Here is a 22,608-nt window from a genome sequence, read left to right as displayed (position 1 = left end):
TGAATTAATTTCCAACCAAAATTAATGTAAAAACAATACTGCTACATAAAAAAGAACTCTTGTTTTTGGTCTTAGATTGTTCGTGAACATTTAATTGTTTGATAAGTACATTTATAGACGTAACATTTATTACTAACACACACACAGAAACTCACAAAATAAGAATAATAAAAAAAAATAAAAAATAATGAAAGATAACATTTTTTTTCTTTTAAAGTACAAGTTTTAAGTGTGTAATGCGTGTGTGTAGTGTGTCTTTTTTTTAATTTGACATTACGATTCCAGTGGTTTATCTCTAACGTGGTTTGCAACTTGTTGACTCGAAGAGATCGCTTATCTCTCAAAAACTCTTACAAATCTCCGCAGGACTTTGTACCTGATAGTTTTTATTTAACTACTTTTTTCTTATTTTTACTAATTCTACTAACATAGATCTTAAGAAACTATTGTTACTAACTCACTAATCAATCAATGGGCTGTATCTGTCTGATTAATAAAAATTATTATTATTATATTATAGCGTTGACGGTTGCACTGTATAATTCGGTTTTATATTTTGAAAAGTGTGAAAATCTTTAATTTAACATTAAGTACGGTGCAATATTTAATAATATATTTATAAACACGTGTAAATATATAATAAAGGAAAGATGTTATATGTTTATACCTGGTATATCTTCGCTTCCCAGCTGGGAAACCTGTGCAAAGGTGGCGTCGGCGGTCTCGGCTGTTCTGATGTGGAACTGTCTCCAGTAGACGAGCCTCCTCTACTGTTTCCTTGTATCACAACGTTGACATTGCCTTGCCAGGCAGGGGTTCGTTCTGAAATAAATAGGTTTATATTCAGGGTTCAATTACTACAAAAGAGCCCTGGCCTCAGATTTTTTAGGCCATTTCATTTAGATTTTTTAAAGTGAAGCAATTGTTTTACATATTTATATTTATTCATATTTATATATTCATATTTATACATGGACTAATTTAAAACTACAATGTAAACTCTTTATAACGAATTTCTAGGGACCGAGCAATTTTATTCGTTATAGAGAACTTTCGTTATAGGGAGGGAAGAATTAACATATTTGTATTTGGTTAGATTAAATAAATTTAAACTCATTTTTGCGTTATAAAGAGTCTTTCGTTATAAAGAATAGTGTTATAAAGACTTTACACTGTACTTAGATTTTATTGTTCAATTACAATTATGCAATTTTTTTTTCCAATATAATGAAGTAAAATTTTGATATATAATGGTAAATAAAGAATGAATAGATAATGGTAAGGAGATGGCTGGAGAAGTCAGGTTCCATCACCAACCTGTTGGTCTGACCAAATAAAGACAATTATGGGTCTGATCCCTAATGCCCTGAGACAAGCTGATGATAGAGTGGTGTGGAGGCAGCAAGTCAAAGTACTGTTTAGGGCTTTTCAAGACAGGCAAAACCTTCAGTAATGAAGAACGGAGATGAAGAAAGTAATGAAATAATTCTTTGAAAATTAGAATTCTACATTATCCCTGATTATATCTCTTATATATTTGAAAAGCCAGGCTGCTAGCCAAACATCTAATATAGATAAAGAAATGTTAAGCAAATATTTTTAAATACTTGTATGATCAGGTATAATGTCCAACTATTCAGTTATGGGTCAATGACTCCACTGGAGTAACATCATTGTGCTACACATGTAATCTCAAAAACACTATATATATTCACCTCGACTGGGTGTGTAAATCTCAGCATAGTCATGAGTTGTGTCGCCATCTGTTGATGTGTTTGGTGTCGTTGGAAGTACCACTAGGTTCTCCACGGCCGCCTGTAATAATCAAATATGTTCTTGTTAGCTCTCCGAAATTCAGTGTGTAATTGAAATTTTAAGAAATCTGTAGTCTTAAATGTGCCTTTTTGTGTAAATAGAATTTACTTAAATTAGGGATTAAGTGAATAGAAATCATTAAAAGTAAATTAATTTTTATGTTAATCGCAAATATAGAACTGAATAACTTAAGCATGGTTTATACACATATATTTATCTTGATATTTTTTTATATTTTTATTGGACAATTCACACTAATTGACCTAGTCCCATGCTAAGCAGGTGAAGCTTGTGTTATGGGTACTAGGCAACGGATAAACATACATATTACAGATAGATAGACATATAAATACATATTTAAACACCCAAGACCTAAGCACAACACCAAATGCTCATCACATCGATGTTTGTCTCAGCGGGGGATCGAACCCGGGACCCATGGATTCGCAGTCAAGGGTACTAACCACTAGACCAATGAGCCATCAAAAAGTTTGATTCTCACCATTACATTATACAAAATCTAAAAAGAATTATTGTATAATCACAATCTATATACACTTATTTATCTTCAGCCTTATTATAAAAATGTTATTAAAGCTATTACTATGTAAGTTTAATACATTAGATTACAATAATGTACCCATGTACAGTAAAGGAAAGTTAGTACTTAGATCCGCATGTTACAATAGGAACTTAAAGGTTTATTTACTCACAGCTAGATCATCAGCCAACAAACTGGCCGTTGTCCTTTCGTCCATTGTCCTATTCATTGTGCTTATTTGTGGAACATTAGTTTGTGTCAAGTTTGTTGTACCAATTGATAGGTTTCTGCGATGCCGTACTGGTGTACTATAGTGGGGCTCAGATTTTGTAATGGGTAACTGAAATGGAAATGATTTTATATGTAGCAAATATAAAGCATAGTCTATGACTGAATTAAATTGCTTAGTAATAGTAAATTTTCTAGAAAGGTAATACATTATTTTCATTATATTTTAAATAATGCATATCATTCATTTTGTCAGGGTATCAAACCCAAACACAAAGGTAAACATACAAGTCAGCAATTAGTAACAAGAATATATAATCTAGTTAGTGATTGTAGATATATAAATCTATTTTGATATTTATTTTAGTAATGTGAATAAATGGATAGGGTACCAGAATTTTATTTAAATGGAAGAATTATTGAACAAGCAATTAATCAAAATAAATATTAATAACAGTGCACTGTCTAAATAAGATGAAAATGATAGAGAAACTTTCATTTCATGTATGTATGTACTTGTATTTGTGAAAAAGTTTCGAATATTAAGATGTCTCCAAAGGACAGAATTTTTTTGTAAACATATGAATTATATATCTTGCAAACAAAACAATTACAAGACGTAGGCAGAGTACAAATAATGTTAGTAGAAGGTATTGGGGTATAAGATTCTTGCATTGAATGACACAAATAAATTTCCTTGTTCAAGTAAGGTTTTTCTCAAATTGGTTAAGAGTAGGTAATCAAATAATATCATAAACAACTAAAGTGCCATCCAATCTAGCCATTACAACATTAAATCTAGGCTACCTGTGGGCCTTCTAGACTTTCTGAGCGTCGACGATTTGCTGCTAAGAGACTTGAGGCACGAGTTGGGTCCGCAGACCTCACTTCTAGGGATAAACTCCCTCGAGAGGGAACAAACTGCTGAGGGAATTTGATCTACTTTATTTATGACAGTGTTTGAAAAGTGTTATGATTTTAGTTTGCTAAAGACTAATAATGTATATCTAATATTAATGAGCAGAAAAGAATGAATAGGCTTAATTGAGCATATTTTTTTATACAAGTGCAATATGCATTACACTACTCTATCAGTAATTTACATGTAGTTTTGATTACTTTACAGTACAAAAAGTATTCATTTATAGTATGTAAAATTTATGTGTTTTTATTTGTGGTATAATTAATGTCTATGTGATGCAAATTGTACAGAGAACATATTCAGTAAAGTTAAGTACTTACAGTGTTATTTCTGCTTCCTTGAGTTGCTATATGGTTTCTTAGTAACTCAAGTTGCTGGTTACAACGATCATTCTGTTCTCTAAGCAATTGATTTTGTTGTTCCAGTTCCCGAAGCTTATTCGTGACCCACTCTTTGATACGAGCGGCTTTTGCCTCCACTTGTTTTGCGTCTTGAAGTCGCAGCTGCTTCTATGAATAAATTTAAATAAGCTTAACGCTTTACTACATGTAGTTGTTTCACCTACTTCAACACTCTTTTGGAAATGTCTATCGCGACAAATTGCGGGGTTTGTTTTTTGATAAAATTTTGAATATAGAAAACTATCACGATAAATAATAATAACTATTATGATAAATTCTTTACCTGCATCTTTGCGAACACTGTTTTTAACCAAACATCCAATTTATAAACTCCTAAAGCTTTTCATTAATGATGCTACTATTTCGGTTAAGATTTGCACGTAACATTTATTTAATTTAAACATGTTTTCATTTATCAATTTTGTTCCAACCAACACAGAATGTAAACAAAAGTTTTTACTTGAAGGTGAAATCGTAAATCGTATTCGATACAACAAAACGGCATTTCCGCAGCCGGCGACTGTGTTGCCAGTATTTGCTTTTTTTTATTGCATGTGGAAAAAAAAGCCTTGCCTTCTGAATAAAATATAAATAAAAAAGACAAATAAAAAAAAATAAATAAAAAAAATAAAAAAAAAATAAAAAAATAAAATAAATAAATAAAATAAATATAAATAAAATATAAATAAAAGGCATCGCAAGAGACGATGGCAAGCGGCCAGGTGGAATGTCTTTGATCCCTTGGAAAATGGGACGGGCTTTAGTATGGGATGCTACCTGTGTAGACACCTTTGCCCCGTCTCATCTCCTTCGGACAAGCCAAAATGCTGGCGCGGCCGCAGAGCAGGCAGAAAATAACAAACGGCACAAATATAAGAGTCTTTCCTCCAACTTCAATTTTGTTCCCTTTGGAGTAGAGACTCTTGGGCCGTGGGGTGCACAGGCGCTTATTAAAGATTTAAGTTGGCGCCTGGTAGATAGTACCGGTGACCGCAGAGCTGGCACTTTCCTGGCTCAAAGAATAAGTCTCGCAATACAGCGAGGAAATATTGCCAGCGTTAAAGGTACACTGCCACAGGGACCAAACTTTTTAAATTTGTTTTAATTTTAATTTTATTTATTTTTAATTATTTTTATTATTACTTTATAGGTTAAGAAAATTGTAAATTCTTTGTTATGTGTGAAGCTTTTTCATTAAAACTATAATAAAAAAGACGTAGCCAACAAACAAATAAAAAATGTGCGTGTACACACGTTAGAAGTGAAACTTCTTTATGATCTTATTTTTCGAAAAATTATCTATATGCAACTAACTTTACAGAAATTGGTTAAATAAAGTTAAATTAGATAAAGTTTAACAAAAGGCTTTTAATATCACAGACTTGAATACAAATAATACAATTATTTCATTTTACCTTATTACCACTAAGAATAATACAGAATTTCATAAATTGTAATATAATTTTTAGTATCATTGTTATGGTTATTATTAATTTTTGTTATTAATGGTTTAGAATCTCTTCGAATCAACCGTGGTAGGGACGAGAAAAAGACGCGCGTAACGGTCAAATGTGACGCGTAACCGAAACATGTGACGCGTAACCGAAACATGTGACGCGTAACCGAAAAATGTTACACTAAATTTTTTTTCAACCCCGATAAAGAAGTTTCACTTCAATAAGTAAATAACGTTTTTGAAAATTAAAATCACAAGCACGGAACAAGATAATTACAATAAAAGTACATATATATTTCAGTTCACTGGTTTAATAAATTAATGATTTTTACATGATACCCTAAATCCATCCCTACTCAACTTTGCCGATGAGTAGGGATGCCTACAAATTTAAATTTAATGACGTGGAATAAGTGATACATGTATCTTATGTTCCATAATAAACATATATATTTTTTTTTTTTTTTTAAAAGAAACAACTGTCAAAAGAGTCAAATATCTAACGTGTTTTGACTTTTGTGTTAATATTAAGTATTTAGATAATAACTGTCAAACTAATGACGTAGCAGTGTTGTCAACATAATAAAAATCGTATTTTAGTGCTGCTCCGGTCTCAAATATTACGACTTTGAAGATTGTTTTTAAAGATCTTAAAACTTGAGTGAAGTAAAATTTACGCTACCAAACCTTTGATTAGAGAAACCTTTGTGGCCGAAAGCAATTTCTAACTTAAAATAGGAACTCTGAATGAAACCATTATGTTTCCCAAGAGTGCGGTAAAAGTTAAAAGAATACGCAATACAATCAGTTAATTTCTATCTGGTTCGAATTACATAATTACGTATTTAACAAATAACAATTAGTGTCATAAGCCTATTTAAGTAGAACATGTTTTTTCATATATCGAAATTTTATATTTACATAGTCCTGAAGTGAATAAAAAAACCTGACTGTCATCCAAACCGGATAATCATTATTGATAGAAACTAGTAGCATCTTCCCATTTTACACCGTTTATGAATGTTGTATACCTGTTCTTCAATCTGGCCTTCAAGCTTGGTGATGGCTTTTGGAGCACCTTCAGCGCCCGCCGGCCATTCGCATAGCCGCTGCTCCATGGCGCGGACCTGAAAATAAAATAAATACTATCAAACAGCTGGACAATTAGTAACACTGATAGATAGTAGAAGATTAATGAGATTTACGGGTTTATTTTAATTATTTTGTAATTTGTTTACTTCTTATGTAAAATAATTTCGTGCGAAGAACTTCCATCCATTGTCATTTAAAGAATTACAACCGCCACTAAATCTCTAAATCTAGTGTCTGTTGAGAACCCAAAAAACTAACAAAACAAAATTACTTAGGTTTATAGGAAAAGCTATATTCGAGAAATTTATATATTACCTACATATTTCGTAGGTATATGTCCGCCGTGAATATTCAACATGGGCTAGCATACAAAATGATTTATTACCATAACTGCGATAAACGCGGGGTATTAAAACTAACACGTAGCACAAAACCACAATGGATATAATCCTTGCGACATTCAGATATGTATCGGGATTGCGGTGGTTCCAAGCATACCGCATTGCATGAAATGTTGCTTAGTATAATAACAATGCGAATGTAAGCAGGCCGCTTATCTTTGTATATAAATAGAGAAACTCAAGATAAATATCATAGTATATTGTTATTTACTAAAAGATCTGGCTGTCATTTTTGCTATACCATACCATCTTTGGAATCCCAAAAAGTGTACTTAGATAGTAATTAATGTACAACAGATAATCACTTATCCTCAGGCCACCCGCTACATTTTATTATATTCTAAGATATTATTTAAACAAAGATCATAATTCATAAGGGTCCTCAACTCATCCTTCATTTGGGAGAGGTAAGTTTTAATACCTTCATATACTCAAAAGAAGTGTTCACTAGGAAGTTATTTTTTTTTAAATTTTGGTTTTGATATGTCTTGTAAAGCTATAAATTAGTACGCATAAATCAGAACATGTTAACAATCTGTGTAAATTCCCAGACCGATCGCACGTTATTAATATCTTCCGTCACTTACATTTGTCCGCTTGTAGGTACAACATTCCGATGGTTGAACACATTTGAAACACTCTCACTTTACACTTCATATTTTATTACACTTAGTACAAATTTAGATAGATAGTTTAATGATGTTACGATATTTTCTTTGTTGTATTACTGGGAAATGTATTTAGCAATCGTGAGATATGAAATGTAGCGTGACTTTTATAAAATCCTAAGAATTGTACACTGCCTCTTTAGGGTAGTAACAGTTTGTCTACAAATTCTATCAATTTGCTCTTAGGCACGTAGCGATTCTGTAAGTACAGAGATGCACGGACTTTGAGAGGGGCTTTTAATACGCAGTCTCCACAATTATGGTATAATCTAATATGAATAACAACTTTAGTTAAACAACTACAATAAATTTGAATCAACGGTAAAATACATTTTCTTACTTTGGCTCTTCCTTATTATCGAAAAGTTTATAAGTTTAAAATTCTACGTAATTGACGAAACTGACCTAAACAAGGAAATTTATTGGAGTCATTAACTAAGCAGTTAAACGTGTATGGTTGTAAAACAATGGAGTTTAGGTTCGTCCAAAAATAGTCAATATTAATCACGAACGTCGTAATTTGCCTGACTCAGCCGACGCGAGGGCGACTTCGACTATATGTGGCAACACTAAAGAAAAATAACAAATACGCGGGGAACGGGAAATGACAGCACTCATTTTATTTAAATGGTTGCCGTAATAATAGTTTCTGACGTTGGCGTTGGATTCATTCATCACTATATCTACAAAAGTAAAAGTATATTGAATGTTAAGATGTTGTTTAGATAATTTAAAAAAGAATTTTAGAAATACAATAATATCTAACGAGTCCGTAACATGTATGTTTTGCTTTCGTTCACATAAAGTTTGTTATAAAGTCTGGAATTAATTTAGTTTTTGGAAATTAGACATTGTTAGGGATTCGGTAGTTTGATAATATAAACTTGGTACCTTACATCAGTTAAATTACACGTCATTAACTGAAGCTTGTGGTCGAGTATAAACTATAAACAACGTGATATTTACATTGGTTTAATTAACGTTGGTAGCACTGAAATGTTTCCGTCTGTAACATCCTTATGTACCGACCGTCAATAATAACTTCTCAAAGTAATTAGGGAGTTGCATTAGTTCGAGTTACATTTACAAGCATAAAGCCTAACTTGAAACGGGAAAATATACTTACAGCCTGATAATATGGTATATAAATTAAGTGTGTATTACGTAGTCTTATCTTTATAGATTAGTCCTAATAAACAAAAATCAACAGAAGACCAAGTAAATGGCGAATTGTGTAGCTTCACTATTTAGGTAACATTTTACTTTCACGAGATTTTGAAACTATTTCATGATCAAAAGACTTTATTAAGCCTGACCGCAAGGTGAATAATTATTATGAAAGCAAAACACTTTATGATTGAAGGTGTACTCTGTAAGGCCTGACATTGATAAATGCGTGTATACATTAATTCTATTATGATATTGTTTTCGTTTATTAAAACATCAATACGTATTAAATTTGAACTATTTCATTGCCCTTTTAAATGCAGTTAATTTTCACCAAATTTACTAACCACAGATATAACGATTGTTTTTTATTACACATTTGATTTTACAAGCCAGCGACTTTGCTGAAACGGAACGTCGTCGTAGCTATCGTTTCAGTCCGTGTTGCGTGCATTTTGAAGCTTGATAAATCTCACGCAATAAATCTACGTTTATGATATCCTATTTCACATCTCACCTCAACATATTTTGTGCGCGCTTTCCGCATAAAATTCGGGGGCATATATCCGTGTGTGGTCCTTTAGCTATTTCTTAGAGAAACCATTACGACACCTTCTCGATCGTTGTTTATTGCTCTTACTTCAGCAATCAATCTGAATGTTTACAAACGACACGCTCCATTTGGCGCCAAAAATAGATCAAAAGCGTCCATCTTGATTCGAAGTGTCTCGGATGTGGCATCCGGGTAGAATATGGGTGACATAAGTAATTCCTCTATTCATGAAACCTCATTTAATTATCGACAACAATAGCAGAAAAACAGAGTGAACAAAATATCAATCATATTATGAAGATTTTATAACGAAGATTTGTTATTAATTTGTCAGTTTATTAAAAAGTTTTCTAAAACACAATAATTTTTCTTGTAACTATTCATAACTCTTAAAATAGATCATGTTCAGCACTATTGACAATTATTGTCTTTATTGGGCTACTTATTTTTTATTACCAGGACATAAAATCTTCAAAAAAATGAGCTTCACTTGTGGATTAGGAATAGACTATAGTAGTAGAAAAAAGTGCGCTAACTCGTGTGCTCTATAGTAGAAAAAAACTGCTATATTTTGGGAGTTGAAAAAACGTTATTCAGTTTACGACACAGGAAAGTGGGAAACCTTAAAGGGAAATTGGCAAGAAACATTTTCCGTTCTAAAATGCTTGCAAATTACGTAAAACGCGTTGAATATTTTTATATAATGCTTAATTAAAATGTTATCCTTGATGAAGTATATTCGTTGAACTAAGCTCTTGAGACTTAGCTAAGTACAAGTACAACTGTATATCGATTTGTTTTTGGCAGAAGGTAATGACGCAAAGGTAAATTTTGAACTCTAAATTTGAGGGTAAAAGATAATGTATATAAAAGTTTTCGAATTTCGAAATCAATTTTGTAACTTTATCACCGCAAACAGTGTTCTATAAAATTATTATTCTGGGTCATTTTACAAGGGGATGAACGGTATATAAATAAGGTTGCTTATGATGTAACGATATACCCTTATCAAGTTATAATTAACCCTCGTGTGACGCCGCAGAGATATCTATTTACACCACTTGTTTAAACGACCTTTATACAAGACACAAATACATTGAATAAATAAATAAATATTTTACGAGAACCTTTTTAGGTCTGGGTCTGAGATTTCTGTATCTGTTTCATGATAATTTTTTAATCTAATAGGCAAATAGGAGATCAGCAGATCCTGTGCCTAACACACGCCGTCTACTTTTTGGGTCTAAGGCAAGCCGGGTTCCTCACAGTGTTTTCCTTCACCGTTCGAGCGAATGTTAAATGCGCACATAGACTCTCTACTGGTGCACAGCCGGGGATCGAAACTACTAATATTGAGGAAAAGGTATTTAAAAAGTAACCGAGTTAAAATACTTTCGGACTGAATATAAAAACATAACCGATCAATGAATGACAAATGATGAAAAGACCCAACTGATATTTGATACAATTAGAATTGTTATATATCTAATTATTCTTAGGTAGTTAGGCCATGAAGAACGGCTGGATAAAAAAAACGCGGGTAAAAAGTAGGAAAGGCAACCGTGGATGGTGTAATCAGGCTGGACCAAACCCAGAAGGTACTAGATAAGGGACAAGTTAAAAGTACACATCGAACAGCATATGATATGCGTCAAGCACAGAAGGAATGTAATCAAAGAATCGGATTGATGGATTGACTACTGGGGAGAGCACGCGAGCTCGCGATGGAAAAGCCCTCTCTAGGCGTCCAACATGAAGTTCAGCATTCTTGGCCAATATATAACCTTAAATAACCCAATACCCAGATAGGATAGTGGCGCCATTCGTTTTTAATTTTAATTATGCCCACATGTTAAAATGAGGACAACCAAATACCTACTTATGAAAATATTTTATAAAAAGGATATAAAATAAATAAATCAGTGGCGCTACAACCGCTTTAGGTCTTGGCCTCAGATTGCTGAATCTGTTTCATGATCATTTTTAAATCTAATAGGCAAGTAGGTGATCAGCCTCCAGTTTCTGACACACGCCGTCGAATTTTTGGGTCTAAGACATGTCGGTTTCCTCACGATGTTTTCCTTCACCACTCGAGCGAATGTTAAATGCGGACATAAAAAGAAAGTCCATTGGTGCACTGCGGATCGAACCTACGACCTATGAGAGTCGCACGCTGAAGCCTAGGCCAACACTGCTCAAAAGGAGAAAAAGGATATATATATGTCTGAAAATGACATAAAAAATTAAAAAGGGGAAAACCAGATCCATGCAACATCCTCACAATCGAGTAGCCCGCAATATGGCAGCAAACTCCCGAGTCCCGAGGGGAGTTTTCGTATCGAAGAAGTCGCATGGTCACATATTATTATTCATATACACTTTAGGAAGGAAATTGGTGGACAAGATTGAGAGAAAAATGCTCAAGACAGAGAGAGATGGAGCCAATTGGAGGAGGCCTATACTTTATAAGAGGTCCTTGAAAAAAAAAATATTGTAAGTGTGTGTATATTTTGTAAACGTTTCAAGGAATAAATAATTATAATTATATACTGTAGGACATTTCAATATTGAACTCGCTAAATTGTCAGATCATAAACGATATATCAAAATTAATATAATTTATCGCCATAAACTTGATTACGCGTTGAAATCCAATTATCGCATTTCTATGCATAACTCGTGGAGTGAATTGCGAATACGTTTTATGAAAATAGTTTAGTTATGGAATAACATGTTCATATATCATTTAGGAATCCGAAATTTACTAAACAAATTTTTGGGAATATGATATTTATTTACGCTGGTACATATTTATTTCTTGAAGTTTACCACATCATAAATTATATTACATATATCTATGGTATATATTACAAGCTCTTTTATCTAAAATATATGACAATTTTGGTAAACATAAATGTAATGGTGGCTGTACACACTCGGCGAGAGCCTCTCGCCGAGAGTCTCGACCGAGAGGACCGAGAGAAGAGCGCAGCCTGTACACACTCGTTACGTTATTTGTATTTAAAACACCGTTAATAATGGACGTGGAAACCGCTGCTGCTGTTTGTCTTTGTGCAATAAGTTATTATAATTTTCTTCACGTTTACCATTAAAAAAAAAATTACGAAGCCATGGCGAAGAAGAAGATGGTGGATGGTTACTATGCACCGCAACAGAAATTGGTAATTAGGTTCATAAAGTTTTAATATTATCCAAAATTGTAAATTGCTACTTGTATGTATGTTTTACCTTTTGTATGTCATTCATTTATTTTGTACTTTATTTCAGCAGCACCATGGAAAATCAATTGGCAGAGCTAGTGGCAGAACCCTCTGGCCAATTTGATAATTTTACAAGAATGTCTTTAGTCGACTTTCAATTTTTACTGCAAAAAGTTGCTCCGTTGATAACTAAGAAGAATACTCTTATGAGAGAAGCAATACCAGCCAAAATTCGCGTTCGTTAGACCACATTGTGCGATACGTCCTGTCACAACCACAGTCATCGAGCAAGTGATTGAACGAGTGTGTACAGGTCGCTCTCGTTTTACTCGCGAGACCCTTTGACTCGTGCGCAAAAAACCGACAGGCGACCGAGAGAGGCGAGACCGACTGCGAGGAAGCGAGGCGAGACGAGAGCTCTACTGTACACTCTCGCCCTCGGCCTGTCTCGGGGTGTCTCGCCGAGTGTGTACAGCTACCATTACAAAAAAAATAAAATTGGGCAGGCATATGGGCAGGAGGTTTATCTGATGTTGAGTGATACCGCCGCCCATGGATACTCACATTATCAGAAGGCCCGCAAGTGCGTTGCCGGCCTTTTAAACAGAAAACAAAAAATAACCAGCAAAACGGCGGATTATGGGAGGAGGTATAGGATAGGCACTTAACAATGCTTTCTTTAAAATTGATCATCCAGCTCCGGATAAGTACTGTTTAATTCATAATATTCACGAAGAATTCGATAGAGGTGACTGAATATATTATAAAGAGATACTAATATTATAAAGAGGTAATATTTGTATTTTAATTACGGTTTTAACAAACTCAAAAGCTGCTGAATTCTTCAGCTTTTATTCTTTATTTATTCTTTCTTAATATTAAGGCCAAATTTATTTCAAAAATATTTTATGCCTGCAAATAAACTTCTAGAAGAGAAGATTATCTTCTTAAATAATTTCTGAAAAGTGCCAAAAACGTTAGTATATCAATTCTAATGAATTCAATTAAAGTTATAGTCTAAAATTGCCCACTTAAACAATTAAAGATATCATGGTAGCAAGCTACTGCTAAGACATCTATAGTTATAACACAGTATCTACAAGACAATCTGTCACGCTTAATTATTTAAAAAAAACACTTAGCAACAAACAAATACATTTTCCCAGTAATACCACACAATTAAACACTTAGTACATTTCTTTTTAAACTGAAGAACTAGCACTGAGTTTCTAGTAATAGCGAAATAGTGTTCCAAGTTTAAAAACTTCACAATTCAAAGTTTAAAGCACTCACAGACTACGAGCATAGAGTATAAACGTACGCGCGCGTCGCGGCACAGACAGGAACTAAGCAACCACGATCCTACAGGACTTAGAGATCGATACAGTGTGCATTTATTTTTAACGTGGACGCGAAAGATTATATTAAGACGGTAATTAATCTATCATCGGTTGTTTAGAATAACGGAAATAAGATAACATTTTTATTATGTTTTTCCGTTTGTAGTAATGGTATCATAATCATAAGAATCATAAATACTTATGATTAAGTGATGTTTACGTTATGGAGCGAATTATAACAGTCGAGTCTAGATGAAGAAAAACATAAAGAATTTAACGGTTATTTTTAAAACTAATCTGTAGTTCAGTGTCATCATTGACAGTCCTCTTTAACGTGATTCTGTGTTCGATTTCAGATAAAAAATAAGGTCGTAAAATCGATCTGAACAGAATAAAACATTGATATATCTCCCTAGAACACAAAGAGTTACCAGTGTTTATGGAACTAGCTTTGAACCATATCTATTTTATACCTGTTATTTAATTTTCTGTCACTGAGCCATGCAATGAAATTAGAGAATTATCTATATTAGAATTACGAAATATCAGATATATCACTAAATAAATTTAACTCCGTCGTTAAACGTAAATTAATCAATAAAGCTTTTTAATAAATTTTCTTCTTCTTATTATAGTGCCATCTCCTTCCGAAGGTTGGCGATCATCATGGCTATATATATTATAATAAATTTTACTTTTTTAAATTACAATTTGTATGACTGAAAACTTGGCGATTAAGAGTGGCGGAAAGTTTCTTCCCAGTTTTTCTTGCCCGCTCTACGCCCTTGACTTGCGAATTGGTATTAATGTAAATTTACAATTAATTTAACTTCTTTTCTGACGTTCATTAGTGTACTTGTTAACTTATAAGAATTAAGTTATTTTGAGTTTGAGTGTGCATTTTGTTTTCATTATAGCACTGGAAATATATTTAGGTCGCGTACAACACTTTATAATAAACAAAATTCAATGAATGAACTATTATGCACTTGAATGAAGCTTAGGTGAGGCGATATAGTGAATAGCAATGGGCGTCACATGGCTTTAGAATTTCAAATCAGGACCCAGGTGTCTTAGTATTACGTAAAATCCTTTCGTACGGAACACGTATCCTAAAGCATGAATACAATATGGTATGGAATTAGGCTTTGAGGCAAAATGTTGTCATAGTTATTTTTCAATAGCTAAAATTTGACATTTAAAAGACTTATTTTATTTTATCGTATCGTCATTTGTCTCTTTCTGTCCAACTGTGTTTACGTTAAAAGAGGATGAAACAATTGTTAAACTGATTTAGTTTGTATAACTAAGATGCTGAAGGCTTTTGGCTATGTAAGTCAAAGGTGTATTGATTCGATTCCTGACGAAATAAATGTTTCAGGTTGGAAAAGAAAAACTCTACAAAGGAACATGAGTCATCCTTCCATTAAGGAGAATTCATACACATTCAATCTGTATTTATTTATAGGGATATACTTTACAGAATATAATAACTACTGTGAGCATAAAGGAGTGTTGAAGTGGCTTGAAAAAAAAGAATTCGAAATTTAAATGTGATTCAAATATCACTTTTAAAATAAGAATATAACATTGCAGATTATATCATTTGATTGGCTCTATTTATACTGGATATTATAGATGAAAAATTGCTAGACTTGTAAGAACACAACACAGTTCTTAAAAGGATTTTATACGGTCACTAAACAGACACACAAATCACGAGCGAAAAGAAAGAAAAGGAAAATTATTGCTTATGTCGCGACGTATTTGAAAAACAAAGGGTGCTTGAAATAAAGCAACTCTGATAGTTTATAATCCTTTCACTATTTTGTAAATTGCAATACAATTTATTTTATGACCGTTGAGGCGTAAGTGATGACACTTTCACTCAGGACAGTACTTGTAAAGATATATAATTTATTCACGAAGAAACCCTTCCTTGTAGCAAAGTCAATGGACAGAGTATAGTCGCTGATCATGACAGATATAAAGACTCGAAATTTCGATATAATATATACCCCAAAGAAATTATATTTAAAAAAATATATTCTTTATATATTAATTCTCTATGTTATAATTATTTGAAGCTTTTCTAAACTCGCTATTTATAATTTTCCACAAAAACACTAGTTTGCTAAAATTCAATTCAATCAAAAAATTATTTTAGAATTTAAAAGCTTTTGTTTTTTACACAGGGATCATATCCTATTACCTATTTATCTGCCACTTAAATGAACCCATATTAAGATGGAATAAGAAAAGACACTCCTTTTCTCATTCTATCTGCGGCCACTGGCTTTGCTGTTTTTATAAGAAATTATGGATGTCAACAACGACTGGGTGTAACTTCAGCAATTCTAATGTTTTAGTTCTGCAAGGTTCGTCTTACTTTGCTATTTAACTGCATTGCTATGAAAATAAGAGGCTACCCAAGAGATAATGGTTAAGAGTTTCTCTTTGGTTATTAAATATGAACTTTAAATTTCTTACGAAGACTGATGATTAAGTTTTACAACTTCTCAGACGTGGCTTGCATGCAAAGAGTTTTAAACAGCAAGTGACCAGCAAGTTTCAGACTACCCAAGGCAAAGTATCTCCATTGAAATATTTAAGAACAAAATATTTCCATTTATAAATGTTTGAGTTAAAAAAATCATAGTTTCTGTATGGACCTTCAAAATTATATTTATATTTACTCCTATTTCCACGTATTTTAGTCATCTTAACTTAAGTATATAAATGTAGAGATAATATGAATAAAAAACAAAATATAGATGCGTGTAAACAAATGAAAGTTACGAATGAAGAAAAAAACCAATTAATAAGTTATAAACAATATTATTAATATCATTACTAGCGGACCTGACAGTCATTAACGCCTGAACCCAATAATTAATTATTATTATCAGACCGTGACAGTCGATCGATCTCCTATCTGCATCCCAATAACCAAACCCTACGAAGACAATCCATTTTTGGCGACGGATAAAATGCTTTGTCGTTTCATTTTACCGAGTTTTCACTCATATTTGATAATAATTAATGTAAACCAAATAAAGTAAATAAAACCGTACAAATAACATTAAAATACACATGTGTATGTTTAAAACATAACAAACAGTTTTTTTTAATTATTTAAAAAACTGGTGTACCTAAGTTAAAATCTGTTAAAATAATTAACTGTTGAAATCGAGCTTTCGTCAACTGTCAATTTCATACAAAGGTCTATCCACAGACACCGATACGACATCCCATGGATAGCTTGTATCGACAGATGGGTATTACAATCCGTCGATTGGTTATTGGCACACTTGTTACAAAATTTGGATCAAGATTACTATCTCAAAATTGGATTGAGATAGGTTATTGTGTTCGGCCTAAGACTTGTCCTGTGCACAAGTCTGAAATAAAGAAAAAAATCACCTCGTTGTCTAGCAATCTAACAATTTCATAAATGCCGTATAGGACGAGTTTACAAACACACACACAGAAGGTTATATAATATAATATATTATTATATAATATAAAATATTATTATATAATATAATATATTATTATATAATATAATATAATATATACATATTAAGATTCAACTCCATATGAATAAAACTTGCTAACCGCTCAGTTAAGTTCAACATTTATCACAATTCTAAAAGAATTAACATTAAAAATATATTATGTCAGGAATGGTTTGCACCAAGACGTTCGAACTTAACGAAACTAACTTCGACTATGGAATAAGATGTTTGATACTTACAAGATTTATGTGTCTTGGACAAGTTTCTGCATAACAAGTAGCAATAACATTGTTTAACGTAAGTTGTTCAATAAAAGGATACATATGTGCTTCCGACTGCAATGTATATGAAGAAATATATATTAATAGATACCGACGTTATGTCTTTTTTTTAATTTGATTAAATTGAAACCCGTTTCACTTTTTAAATTTGTTTTTATTTTCAATTTTTAATTATCATATAACTTGTTGGTAAGGAATATTGTAAATACTGTGTGGTGTAATTATATTTCCTTTTGTATAGTCTGTATTTGTCAACTGTGGATGTGGCATATTGGCGTTAATTTAATTGAAATGTTGAAAAATTTGAATTGAGTGGAATAAATTAAGACTTTGACTATCGTTTTTTATAAATTCAAATATGGAATTGGAAAAAATGCGTTGCTGAAAAACAGATTTATTTCATTAGGCTAAGTTTCAAATAAGTTTCTTAAAACTGAAAGAAACATATTGTTACCCGAAAATCTTTAACTTATATTGGGCAGGCATGCTACAAGTTGCAATGATCTTATTGCAAGGATTTTTATTCATTACAATTTTCCCAGAATGTTATGTTTACTATAGATTTTTTTAGAAACTGCGTACGTACTACTAAACCGGTCATGGCGTATAACTATTTATTATATAATTATTAAAACACATTAAATTTACGGTTTTACTAAAAAAAATTATAATTATATTATAGAACTCCTAAGGTCAAACTTTATTTTGATTAAAATTTAAAACTCTAATAAAATATATTATTATTTATTTATAAGTAATATTAAAGTTAAACATATCCATATTATTAAAAAAAAAACAACACTTAGACAATATATAAAGCCACATAGATAACTTCGATAAACAAAATATACAAAACGAAACATAAGCCAATTAAGGACATTAATAGATAAAAAAGAAAACTGAAATTAAACATTAAACAAAGGACAAATAAATACTTTAAAAAAAACTAAATAGTTACTGCTAAATAAAGTCAAAATTATACTGATAAATCTTTTATATCATTATAGAGAACTCCTACTCAACGTACTGAGAGAAGATGATTATTAAAGAATAGATTTAAATACCATCCAAAAGGGAGGCGTTACAACACGCAAATGGCTGTACATAAATCACAATATACGTACTGCTTCTAAATTTGAATACCTTTACAATTGAGGAGCTTTATAATATACGAGAAAGAGATTTGAATTTCTCAAAGTTGGCAACGCGTTTTGCGTTATAGACGGCTAAACACGAACACTACCGATATCATAAAAAGGTCATGCTATTTAAGTTATAGCGGACAAAATATTCTCCATTTTTTTCATGAACAAATAAATACAGATAACTAAATGAGCAGTGTTGGCCTAGGGGCTTCAGCGTGGAGTGGTGCGTGCAAAGGCGCTTTATGGGTGTCCGATATGGGCGGATAAGTTGTCTTTTTACAACAAGGCTTTACTGAGACGGTCACAGCGTAAAGTTGCCATAAGAATTGCTAGGGCATACCGTACCGTATCCTGTGACGCGGCATGTGTCATAGCCGCCACTCCGCCTTGGCATTTGGAAGCTTTGGCTTTGGGTGAATTTTTTTGGAGAAGAGCTGAAGCCAGGAGTGGTGGTTTTGACCCACCTCTGGAGGTAGTCAAGGTCTGGAAGGAGGAGTATCGCCGCCTAATTTTGCTAGAATGGAGGGATGAGTTAAGTGAATGTCGGTTTGGTTTACAAACCGTTGATCTTATTCGTCCCTATTTGAAACACTGGGTGGACCGACGGTGGGGATCGCTTTCCTATCGGCTCGTTCAGGTTCTCTCTGGGCATGGATGCTTTGGGAGTTACCTGCATCGAATCGTTGGAAGAGAGGCGACACCTGCTTGTCATCATTGTGACTGTAGAGAGGATACGGTGAGGCACACTGTTGAGGAGTGTCCGGCTTGGGACGGCTTTCGCTCGGTTCTTGCTGATAGCATTGTTGGCAATCTGTCGCTTCCACTAATTATCCAAAGAATGGTGGAAGCTGACAATGACGGCCCCTGGAATGCCTTCAAGGCTTTTTGTGAGGCCGTCATTACTGAGAAAGAGAATGCGGAGCGTCAGCGTGAAAATAATTCTGATGCTCCGCCGGTAAGAAAACGACGACTGGGGCAGCGACGCCGTGCTTTCGCACGTCTGCCCTAAGTTAAGATGCTGATGATTTGTTCGTGGGAGGAGTCACGTTGATATTGTGGCATTCGCGTTTGGCGGGGGTAAGGATAGGGCACAGCTGTTACCTGCCTCCGCCCTTTGGCGAGCCGAAGGCATCCGTCAGGTTTTAGTGGGTAGGTGTGTAAATATTATGTCTGAGTCCCACATAATCCCTGCTGGAGTAAAATTCAGCAGGGATATGCGTAAAAGCATTTCCTGACGTTAAAAAAAAAAGGGGCTTCAGCGTGCGAATCTCATCCCTAAGGTCGTAGGTTCGATCCCCGGCTGTGCACTAATGGGCTTTCTTTCTATTTGCGCATTTTACATGCGCTCGAACGGTGAAGGAAAACATCGTGAGGAACTGCCACTGTCTTATTTATTTTGTATTTCTTATAAATACAGATAACTGCGAACTGGGACAAGTTTAGTATTGTCTATGGGCTACGCGACTACATATATACTATGTAATGTCGTATTATATAAATGTATAATGAATTCATGTTCAATATATACATTTTTTTTAAGGATAGGGGGAAATCGAGCCAACGGGGCGCCCAAAAAGCAGTCACCGCAACCCATAGACACCCATTTTAATGCGTTGCCGACCTTTGAGGGAGAAATAACTCTTTAAACAATTGGGAGGTCGTATCTCCCAGAGAAGACCGCCACCAGGAGTCGATTGCTCAGTTCGCTAGTTCGCAAAGGAAGTCTTGTGAAGCGGACCGTAATCAGACAAAGAAGTTCTTATTTAACATGTCCCCTAATCCTTTTCAATCATGGCTTTAAGCGGAATAAGTAAATGTATTTATCGAACTATAACTTTCTTTGAGTAAAATGGCGAAGAATAGATGGCCACATATCGAGGAGGCCTTTGTCGAGAGACAGTGATTAGTGAATAGTAAATCTTAATATATATAAATTACGCGTCACGTTGTTTGTTCGCTATGGACTTCAAAACTACTTAACCGATTACAATCAAGATAGCTTACATCTCAATTTATACCCGCAATATTATTTAATTGCAAATTACTTGTTTATTATTTGACAGTTATCTTTATATATATAATTCTACTGTACGTGTGTTTGTCACTGAAGTCCTCTTAAACGGCTAGACCGATTTTTTTGTATCCGTTTGGGTGGCGCCCTGGATGGTTTAGATTCACAAATCAGCCCGGCAGATGGCTCTGCAGTCGGTGCTTTCTATACTTTGTTTAATTCAAATTCAAATTCAAAAATCATTTATTCACGTAGGTAACACAATGTACACTTGTGATTCGTCATTAAAGAAATAAATATTAATGCTTCTAATTTTACATTTACTGCCAGTTCTCAAATCAAGGGCGTAGAACGGAAGAGAAGAACTGGCAATAAACTCTCCGCCACTCTTTTTAATCGCCATGTTTTTTTTTTTTTTTTACACAACGTTTGTAAGGAGCTGCAACCATTACACCATGTTCCACATGACATTTTAAGTAATTAATAATAATAACATAAATAAAAACAAAGACTTGTCCCCTATCAGCAGGAGGCATGGTGAAATAGGAGCACACACTTACATTCTCGTGGGAACAACACGCAAACACATAGTCGAAATAATTAACATCACCGCATACACGAATTCAAGTACGACCAGACACCACAAGTAGCACCCGTTCACGAGTATGACGCATGGCCAGCCATCGGCCCCCTCGCCATATTTTAGGGAGAGAGACAACCCGACGCATGGACGCCGCCACAAGCAATGACATAATCCAAATCGCTTGAAATATCATGCAGGATTGGAACCGCTAGTAATGTAAAAAATAATGAAAAATTCTCTCTTGAAAAATGATGTATAAAATAATGAAAATAAATCTCGTGTTATTGCAATAAAATTAATATTGGTATTGATATAAAATTCTGCGGTATAACCGATGAGATGCTATCAATTTCACGTTGGAAGTGATCCAGAATAAATTGAATCGTTCCATCATTACATTGTAGAAAATCTATGAAATATTTTATTGATTGAGTCTATTGTGAAAATAACTGAGGTTGGTATTATCAAATCGAAAGCAGATCGCAGATTATTAGAATGTTCTATTTTTCTCCGTTTTTTTAAAGTATAACAGAGGGCAAACGGCCAGGGGGTCACCTGATGTTAAGTGATACCGCCGCCCATGGACACTCTCAATGCCAGAGGTTCGCGAGTGCGTTGCCGGCCTTTTAAAAATTGGTACTTTCGTTTCTTGAAGGACCCTAAGCTGAATTGGTTGGAATGACGGGCGTCGAGGTGATACGGGTGGAATTTCGTATTCTGCCTTGACGTTCGATGATGAAACTCAGCTGCAGGTATTAATCCGAACGACTCCTTTTAACTCTCTATTGTATGTGCTTTCGATTATATCTGCTTTATGGTGTCAAGGTCTCTATACCGTTACAATAAAAATATTAATATTGATTAAAATGGTTTCGGGTGTATGGTTACATTAGGGACACCAAACTAAGGGTAAGTAACCCTATTTCCTAATACACATTAGGGCCTGTTTACTTAAAATTGTAATTAATGTGGACCCTTATTTTGTTTATATTAAATGCCATTATTGCATGTGTCATTCGTGTCAACAGTTGTCCAAATATGGAAACATGTGTGACATTTTTGTAGTGCAAAGTCTCCTAATCAAAAGCCTTTTATTTTTTCTAATATATTAGTTTTATGTATTAAAATCTAGCATCGTGATTACTCTTAAGATTAGCTTATATTTTATTTTGGTTTTTTAATTGTATAATTCTACTGTAATTTGGAAGAGATCACTCGAAAGCGATAAGCCCGCCAGTTGCCATCCTTTTCATTTGATTACGTCA

The 22,608-nt window shown here is 33.6% G+C and overlaps 1 protein-coding gene across 15 annotated transcripts in view; it reads right to left on the bottom strand.

The window, feature by feature from the left end:
* The window catches only part of LOC125051499 (uncharacterized protein CG43867), a 315,007-nt gene that overhangs the window by 22,121 nt on the left and 270,278 nt on the right, over nt 1-22,608 (bottom strand). For 7 of the 15 annotated variants that reach the window (XM_047651827.1, XM_047651831.1, XM_047651830.1 and 4 more), the window contains 6 exons: nt 6,395-6,490; nt 3,827-4,015; nt 3,392-3,508; nt 2,529-2,696; nt 1,716-1,815; nt 668-822 (listed from right to left, as the gene is read on the bottom strand). In XM_047651827.1, the coding sequence (XP_047507783.1) occupies nt 668-822; nt 1,716-1,815; nt 2,529-2,696; nt 3,392-3,508; nt 3,827-4,015; nt 6,395-6,490 (825 nt within the window). Of the gene's footprint in view, nt 1-667; nt 823-1,715; nt 1,816-2,528; nt 2,697-3,391; nt 3,509-3,826; nt 4,016-4,190; nt 4,409-6,394; nt 6,491-7,443; nt 7,584-13,615; nt 13,810-22,608 lie in introns of those variants that run through there. The other 8 variants (XM_047651829.1, XM_047651842.1, XM_047651841.1 and 5 more) reach the window with 6 other exon arrangements.

This window comes from Pieris napi, chromosome 8 (genome assembly GCF_905475465.1).
Source record: "Pieris napi chromosome 8, ilPieNapi1.2, whole genome shotgun sequence".
NCBI classification, from domain to species: domain Eukaryota; kingdom Metazoa; phylum Arthropoda; class Insecta; order Lepidoptera; family Pieridae; genus Pieris; species Pieris napi.
The sequence above is the reverse complement of the archived record's forward strand: the minus strand, read 5'-3'. Positions and strand labels throughout refer to the sequence as shown.